This window comes from Camellia sinensis, chromosome 3, assembly GCF_055761805.1.
Source record: "Camellia sinensis isolate YWXY chromosome 3, ASM5576180v1, whole genome shotgun sequence".
NCBI classification, from domain to species: domain Eukaryota; kingdom Viridiplantae; phylum Streptophyta; class Magnoliopsida; order Ericales; family Theaceae; genus Camellia; species Camellia sinensis.
In genome coordinates this window covers 167,846,656-167,856,311 of record NC_138963.1, presented here as the reverse complement: position 1 = coordinate 167,856,311, position 9,656 = coordinate 167,846,656, and the positions used below count along the sequence as shown (strand labels likewise).

General features: G+C 42.4%; 1 protein-coding gene across 1 annotated transcript; it reads right to left on the bottom strand.

Annotated features, from left to right (window-relative positions):
• Window positions 1–6,265: 6,265 nt before the first annotated feature.
• On the bottom strand, window positions 6,266–9,355 carry LOC145822005 (uncharacterized). The gene is made up of 2 exons (XM_082918575.1): window positions 7,571–9,355; window positions 6,266–7,270 (listed from the first exon to the last, which is right to left on the bottom strand). The coding sequence occupies exons 1-2, from the start codon at window positions 9,353–9,355 to the stop codon at window positions 6,266–6,268; spliced, it is 2,790 nt and encodes a 929-aa protein (XP_082774701.1).
• Window positions 9,356–9,656: the final 301 nt, after the last annotated feature.

Genomic DNA, 9,656 nt, shown 5'->3' with positions numbered 1-9,656 from the left:
GGTTGCTACTTCAGAGCGAAGCCCGGTTGTTGCTGACATGTCGTGGCTGTAGCCGGAAGCCACCTCTGGCTGGCTGAGCTCTATCACAATCCGCCCCAGCAGCGGAGGCTCCTGTGGTATGAAATTCCCGGCATACGGTGCCGCTGGGGGTGAAGCTGACATTCCGTAGGCGAGATCCGCCACAGACCTCTGGAGATCACCTATCATCCCCATCAGTTCGAATGTAGTAGGCTCGCGAGCCTGATATAACTAGGGTGCCCAGACCGGGTGCACAATAGGTGACCTGGGTGGATGTGACACATCAGTGTTGGCCTCACATCGCAGAGTGATCCCCTGCTCCAATGCAGCCGTCATAACTACGATCTCTTCTGAATTTTGCGTCATCATAAGCCCTGCCTCGGCAAGGGAGAACACTGGCTATTCTGTACCGGCTCTGGACACTCTGAACTGAAAGGAGAAACAAAACAGCATTTCAGCCCAAACAGATCAAACATGGGTGTAGCTGAATAACTGTACTCTACTGCTGATCACTGTTCCCAGAAATCACTGTTCCCGAAAACTGAACCCTGATACCCGCAGATAACTGACTCTCATAACTGACACTGATACTGGTGTCCTCAGATCTGATACTCAAACTTGCAAACTGATATATACTTTCCCCGTAGAAATACATTCTAAAAGCACATAGCAAGTAAAGAGAACCAAAACACCCCTATGTTGGGGTAGGGTTTCCCTATCCTATTTTGTCAGGAACTAGGGTTTTACTATACACGCAGCAGTTTGCAAACAACCTAATATCGGGTAAGCAGCCTGTCCTAACTTGGAATGGTCACTACGGATCCGAATATGCACTACGTCAAATGGTCGAAAAGGGTGCCCCGGTAAACCGGGGTTTGTGTTCCTATGCCGTCAGAGCCCATAGTCGGTCAGCCTTATGGTCATGCCTTGACAAGACAAGCCTCCGGCAAACCATTCAGGAATGGCAGATGGCAAACACTGTATTCCTAGGCGCACCAATGCACATGTAATGCAAAGAAACACATAAGCGAAATCAAAACAGGATATCACGAGTTCGAGTCAAGCTCTCTAAAATTCCCCAGCAGAGCCGCCAGAAACTGTAGACGCGCCCGCGTGGGCCTCATGCTACTACAGTTCGGACTCTCGATTTTTTTGTTTGCGGTTCTTAATCTGAACCAAAGAGTCCAGATCCGGTAAATCATTTTGAGAAACAGATTTTTGAAAAGAAGTGCCAAACATGGATTGCTTTGCCAGATACAGAGTCGCCACCTAAATATTTTTTAATGGGGAAATTTAGGAAACCCTGACTCGGTGCCGAAGGCCACATGTCCGTCATCACCGGAGTTGTCTCGGCTCGGGAGCTTGGGTACGATTGGGGAAGGTCAGCTATGAGCACCCCCTTTCGCCCGGTCCGAAGACCGGCCTCTACTAACCATGATATCCGATTTTGAAAACATTACGTGTTCTTATTCCATTTATTAGCCTAGAATTACTATGTTATGCGCGCAGCAAACAAGTATAGACTAGATTGCCTAGTTTGGAAATAAGCATTGCATATCCGTTCGGTTTTGAAAAGCGCTTTGGAATTTGCTACTCGCAAGTAGGCTAAAATACGGATTTCAACGAGTTTTTCCAACTCAAACAATCCAACCTCCACCCATAGGCATTAAAACAATTTAACACATAAACACTTAGCCCCATGGCAGGCATACTGTCATGGCAACACTTGCACGCATGCGGGATGCTAAAGCATAAATACTTACATCGTACTCCGTGCCAAAACAATAAACTCGTTAGCAAACATGCATGTCCTAGTTCATGTTAAAAATGGCTAATGCATCACATGCAAAAATGCAATCTAGGCAGGCTCGGCTAACCCTAAACATGGCGTGTGAAATACGATTAATCGATGCACGTATTCAAATTGGAATTGAAGTACAAATGCAGTTAGCATGATGTACCGAGCCTAATGTATGCAATACAAATGCATAAATGCACGCATGCATAGCATAAGGTATGCTAATTTTAAAGATGCCCTAATCTACCATCATAAGCAGGTAAATAAAAGGGAAGAAAGAAGTGGGGATTGGAAGACATACACACACTCACCCACACTTATTACAAATTTGCCCTCACTCAGAGGGACCAAATAAATATTACAAATTAATTAACTACGCAAGCTAATTAAATTTTACAAATTGCCTAATCAACAAAGCAAATTAATTAATCTAGGAAAAGCAGTAAACCGCCTCGGAGGGAGGGCCAAATGCAACGCATGTCCGGATCTTGCTCGGAAATGCACCGCCATGCATAGGCTGCCTCTGTTTTCCTTCCTTCACTCCTCTGGAGGTTGTCAAAACCTCAGGACTGCTTCCTTGGACACTGAGGAGTGCCACCGGCTGAATGGAACTGTCACGCCCCTAACTTGCCCCTAAAAGTTTGGACATGACCTAAACAGAAAATGACACTTAACCTGGTTTCATAGAGGGGCCTGCCCGGAAGCTATAAAACATAATTGATAAAAACCAGAAAGTATGACATCCATTGAGCTACTAAGTCATGCCAGGATCAAAAACATTTCACAGGTCAAGTACATCAAAAGCCAAAATACATTTAAGAGTTAGTTATTTACAGGCATATACAAAACTAACCCCGAGATGGGGTATATAACAAAAACATTAAGTACATAACAGCTTAAGCCAATAGCAAAAGTGTGAGTCATCATCAAACAACTCCACAAAAGTAGGGTCCCGACCCCAAGCTTGGTTGTGCCTAGGCTGACAAAAGTATGATGCTGCCGAGCTAAGATCGACCTCCTGGTTGATTACCTACAGAAACAGACATAACATAGGGTGAGCCAAGCTCAGTGAACAATAGTACTAGTATGCTTGTAAACATCTTTAATGCTGAAATCATGTAATTAGTCTGTCTCTGTACGGCTTGTTGGGACAACATAATCGGTTTATAATTGTCATAATGTGGCCCCTGGCCTAAAAAATTCACATATTCAGAAAAGAGTCCTTGGGTTCATAATTTACAATTCATCACATAGACCTTTGGTTCTTTTGTTTCACAAGCTTACAATAGTATAAGTTCATATTTCACACATCGGTCCTTGACCTCATAAATTCATCATTCACACACGGCCCTTGGCCACATTGGTTCACAATTCACAAATGACCCTTGGTCACGTAGTTTCACATTAGGCTCGTAGCCGCATTGACTCACAAATGGCTCTAAGCCACATTGGTTCACAAATGGCTCTAAGCCACATTGGTTCACAAATGGCTCTAAGCCACATTGGTTCACAAATTCACAATTGCCTTGATACATTCCATTAGTTACAAGCTTCCACATAAGATGTGTACAACTTCACAACCTTTTTCAATGGTTCCACAATTTCGCATTGAATCACTTATAGCAAATATATCATTTCATGCCAACACAAGTTTGATAGTGAAGTTCGTAATGTCAAGATATAACGTCTATACATAATGTGATAAAACTTCCAACAAGGGTCACAACGTCAATAAAAATAAATACTGAGTAGGGATTCATTGAAGTACTATCACTCACTGTGTTGTGGCGGTGCACTTCCTTTTGAGGTGTTTCCTACACAAATGAAAAATCACATTAGTCCCTTTTTATCCTTGTTAAATCAACATTCGGTTCACTTACTTTGATTAAATTAACGAACTTTCAAACAATATAAATTGCAGGTTTTGACAACATTAGAGGACCCAACACGCAAAACGGAGCATCCCAACTTCTCTACCTTGAGCCGCACGTGCGGCTAGGATCTCCCGCACGTGCGGCACACCTCCCGCACGTGCGGCATTGAGGCCCCACACGTGCTTTTTTCGGAGTGTTGAAGTCCGAAATTTTGCCATTTTCCCGCACGTGCGGCAGTGACTCCGGCACGTGCGGCTAAGGTTCCCGCACGTGCGGCCTTAGGCCCCGCACGTGCGGCGATTCTACACCAAAACTCCGAAATTCTGCACAATTTCCTCCTCTTGTAGACATGGTTAGGGCCTCAAAAATCTAGTTTTAAATTACCAGTATATATGCTCAAAGCATGTAAATACATGTGAACAAGGATCAAATTACATCTTTCATTTGAGTAAAAAAAAATCAAATCATAAATTCACAACTTAAATGTACTCCAATTCACAAGATTTCTACTTGTTCTCACATCTCAACTCATAACACAAATTTATATCACATACTTGAATTCAAACAAGTCAAGTGAAGACATAGAGTGAGGTCTCTCGTAGGGACTTCAAATTGAGTCAAAACATGCAAGGTAAGGTCATTTTGCTCATTTACTTTTCATACTCACAACACCACAATTCCAACTCTTAGGAACAAGACCATAGAAACATCTTCACATAAATTATGACAAGAAGAGTTGTGGATAGAAATTATACAAACATGTACATACCTTAAGCCCAAATCTCAACCTTCTTGAGGATCTTCTTTCTCTATCCCTTCACTTCTCAAGTCTAGAGTGATGAGTTCTCTCTTCTTTCTTTTTTTTTTTGTCAAATGACCAAGATCATATATATGTACATCTATAAGGAGAGAATAAGACGAAAATCTATCGTTTACATGTTCGAAATTGAAATTTCACAAAAGTGCTTAATATTACCTAAAAATTATGCTGATTCCAAATATATGATCAATTTTGATTTATTAAGCTGCTAAGGCCCTCAATTTCTACTTTATCATTCGAGTAGTAACAGATACATTTCTTTCCTAACAGATACAATTCATTCCACAAGGCATTACAACATAGTTACTTGACCTTATTCTCTTATACAACTTCATCTTAGTCATTTAATAGCACAGAATAAAGGACGAACATATATCACAAGCATTTATGAAGGTCGGGTTGTTACACACTCCCCCCCTTAAAAAGTTTGGTCCCTCAAACTTGCTTTTACCTCAAAATGGAAATAGATATGGATACTGTTGCTGCATATCCTCCTCTTTTTCCCAAGTAGCTTCAGTGCCATAATGTTCTTGCCACTCTACCTTTACCATTGGAATTTCCCGATTGCGCAATTGCTTTACTTGTCGCTCCAAAATTCGAAGTGGTCTTTCTTCATAGCTTAACTTATCATCTAGCACAAGTTGGTGATAGTCTATGACATAAGATGGATCTGATAGGTATCCTCGAAGCATAGAAACATGAAACACATTATGTGTTTGACTCATACTAGGCGGAAGAGCCACTCGGTAAGCTACCAAACCCACTCTTTCTAGAATTTGGAAAGGGCCAACATACCGGGGCGTTAATTTCCCCTTTTTCCCAAATCTCAGATGTCCCTTTAACGGGGTGACTTTCACGAACACATAATTACCCACTTCAAATGCCAAATCCCTTCGTCTGTTATCTGCATAGCTCTTCTGCCTGCTTTGTGCCGTTTTTAACCTCTCCCGGATAATTTTAACCTTTTCAGTTGTTAATTGCACAATTTCAGGACCCAACAATGCCCTATCCCCGACTTCAGCCCAACATACAGGGGAACGACATGGTCTTCCATACAAAGCTTCATAAGGTGCCATCTCAATGCCTGAATGGTAACTGTTATTGTAGGTGAACTCCATCAACGGTAGATGGGTTTCCCAGCTTTCTTGAAAATCCAATACACACAGTCAGAGCATATCTTCTAAAGTTTGTATGGTTCTCTTGGATTGACCATCAGTTTGAGGGTGAAAAGTGGTGCTGAACGCAAGTTCAGTACCCATAGCCTCCTGTAAACTTTGCCTAAATCTTGAAACAAATTTGGGGTCCCTATCTGACACAATTGACACTGGAACACCATGAAGCCTTACAATTTCATTTATATACAGTACTGCCAGCTTATCCGCATTATATTGTGTCTTCACAGGCAAGAAGTGAGCAGACTTGGTTAATCGGTCCACAATGACCCAAATTGAATTCATACCTCGAGGAGTTCTCGGTAACCCCACCACGAAATCCATGGTCAAATGCTCACATTTCCATTCCGGGATTGGAAGGGGTTGTAATAATCCTGCTGGTCTTTGATGTTCCGCTTTGACTTGTTGACATTGTAGACACTTAGAAACAAATTTCCGCGATCTCCTTTTTCATATTTGGCTACCAAAAATTTTGTTTTAAGTCTCGGTACATTTTAGTACTTCCCGGGTGTATTGATAGTCTCGAGGCATGCGCTTCTCCTAGCAATTTTCGTTTAAGCTCCAAAGCATTGGGGACACATATTCAACCTTGGAACATTAATACCGAATTTACGTAATCGAATCCCGATTTTGGTTTTGCCTCTAACTCTTCATAGATTTTCCTTAAGGTTTCATCTTCTAGTTGATGTAACTTAATCTCTTCCAGCAATGTGGGTTGAGCTCTTACTGCTGCTAGTACGGCCTCCTGTTCACGTACCACCAGGTCCATATTCATTTTATCCAGTTCGTTCCTCAACTCCTTTCTTTCTACCAACAGATTTGCCAAGTCTCCCATATTCTTCCGACTAAGTGCATCTGCCACCATGTTGGCTTTACCGGGATGATATTGGATCTGCAAGTCATAATCCTTAATCAACTCAAGCCACCGCCGTTGTCGCATGTTCAACTCTTTCTGGGTAAACAGGTACTTGAGGCTTTTATGATCAGTGTAAACTTCGCAGGTTGTACCATAAAGATAGTGCCGCCATATTTTTAAAGCAAAAACTACTGCCGCTAATTCGAGATCGTGTGTGGGATAATTCTTCTCGTGGGGTTTCAGTTGCCGAGAAGCATAGGCAATAACTCTTCCATTTTGCATTAGCACACAACCAAGCCCCTTGTGCGAAGCATCACTGTAAATTACGAATCCTTCGGTACCAAATGGCAAAGCCAGAACTGGTGCTGTCGTCAATCTTGTTTTTAATTCTTGGAAAGCGGATTCCCGTTCCTCTGACCATTCGAATGCAACTCCCTTTCGTGTCAGTTGGGTAAGTGGCACAGCGATTTTGGAGAAATTTTGAACAAACCTCCTGTAATATCCAACTAATCCCATGAAACTTCGTATCTCAGTTACATTAGTGGGAGTTGGCCAATTCACAATTGCTTCAATTTTGTGGGGATCAACAGAGACTCCTTCCTTTGTCACCACATGCCCCAAAAATGCCACTTCTTGTAGCCAAAATTCACATTTCTTTAACTTTGCATACAGTCTCTTCTCCCGGAGTGTTTGAAGGATTAAGCGAAGATGATCCTCATGAGCTTCTGCACTCTTCGAGTATATAAGAATGTCATCAATAAAAACCACCACAAATTCGTCTAGATAGGGCCTGAAGACGCGATTCATTAGATCCATAAATGCTGCTGGTGCATTGGTAACCCCGAAAGGCATAACCAAAAATTCATAATGGCCGTACCGGGTTCGGAAAGCTGTCTTCTCCACATCATCGGCTTTAACTTTCAATTGATGGTAGCCAGACCGTAAATCAATTTTTGAGAAAACTTGTGCCCCTTGTAACTGATCAAATAAGTCATCTATCCGTGGTAAGGGGTACTCATTTTTAATTGTCACCTTATTCAGTTCCCTATAGTCGATACATAACCGAAGTGTTCCGTCCTTCTTTTTCACAAACAATACTGGCGCACCACAAGGAGATACACTCGGGCGGATAAATCCCTTGTCAAGCAGATCCTGTAATTGAATCTTCAACTCTTTCATTTCAGCTGGTGACATCCTATAGGGTGTCTTCGAAATGGGTTGGGTTCCAGGCGCCACTTCAATTATAAACTCGATTTCTCGGTCTATTAGTTGGCCCGGCAATTCTTCGGGAAAAACATCCAGAAATTCACGAACCACTGGGATCACATCAATATTTCCATTCATCTCTTGCCCTTCTAAAACGCTACATAGATACCCCTGATAGCCTTTTCGTATTAAGTTGCAAGCCTTCACGGCAGATATCAAATAAGGTGGCGAAATCACTTCTTGCCCTTGAACCATAGACTCTGATTGTCCCGGAGGATAGAAATTAATTTGCTTAGTCACACAGTTTATAGTTGCACCATAAGCACTTAGCCAATCCATTCCCAAAATAACATCAAAATAGGTCATATCGAGAGGCACTAAATTAGCATACACCCGAATATCCCCAAGTTGAAGTTCACAAGCCAAGTATATAGTATCACAAATCATAGACTCTCCCAAAGGGGAGGACACACACAACATGCAAGATAAGTTTTCTTCAGTTTTATCTAAATTAGGAGCGAAGAATTTCGACACAAATGAGTGAGTGGAGCCAGAATCAAACAATACATGCGCAGATTGACCACAAATAGTAAATGTACCTGACACCACTGTTGCTGTATTTTGTACATCACCTGGAATCAAAGCGAACACCCTACCTTGTCTTGCAGTGTCTTTGTTATTACTCGGTTTGGCAGCCGCCTTCGCATTGGAGGTTAGTGTAGACCCCGCGGAACTTGTAGCGGGTCTATTGCCTTTTTGTTGAACCAATTGTGGGCAATCCCTTACCAAATGTCCCGTTTTCCCACATTTAAAACATGCTCCAGTCTTCCAATGACAAGTTGCTCGATGTTGCCTTCCACAGTCTGGACACACCGGAGTGGAATTTTGAGTCGTAGTAGTGGTGCTGAAGTTCCCTGAATTGTGCTTCTTAGCGGGTGGAGTAACGGATCTCTTTGACCATTGGTTGTTTTGTCTCTTCCCTTTCCACTCGGAAATCCGATTCTGGGCCGTAAGGTTTCCTTCTGCGATAACAGCCCTTTCTAGCACCTCAACATATGTGGGTAATTTTAACATATTGACCCGGTCCAAAATGGCACCCCGTAATCCCCCTTCAAATTTTCGTGCCTTCTTATAGTCTGTATCTACCATATGAGGGGCAAACCGAGCTAATTCAGCAAATTGGGCCTCATATTCTGCAATAGTCTTATTTCCTTGTCTAAGAGTCTCAAATTCCGTCACCTTCTTATCTCGCATGCTTTGAGGAAAATACTTATCATAGAACAGCTCCAGAAATCTACCCCATGTTAAGTCCCGATGCACTGTTCCTGTAAGCATCCACCATCTTCGCGCCTCATCTTCAAGAGTAAAGGCGGCAAATTGCACTTTCTGGGCTTCAGTACATGGAAATACTTCGAACAATTTCTCTATTCCGAGCACCCAAGCTTCAGCTTTCATAGGTTCTATCCCCCCCTTAAATGACGGTGGTTTCATCTTTTTAAACTCCTTTGTGAGTGTGATGGTTCGATCCTCAACATGAACATCTTGTACTGCAGGTGGAGGTACTGGTGGTGGTGGCGGTTGTTGCTGTTGTTGCCTTAGGGTCTCCGCCATGTCCATAATCATTATTTCCATTCGGTCCAACCGTGCCGAAGTAGCCTCGTCCGAATCTTCCACCCTTGTTCTCACCATAACCTACATAACATTCAATTATATCCGGCAAACAAAGTTCAAATTGTTAGCGTTAGCATAGTACATTCTACGTTGCCATCGATCTTTCATATATTTTTAGGATGCCATGCAGGATGCTTATGTCTTTTCTAGACATCCTAAGGCTCAATGGATCTGTGTGTGGGATAGCAACTCGTGCTCTGATACCACTTGTCACGCCCCTAACTTGCCCCTAAAAGTTTGG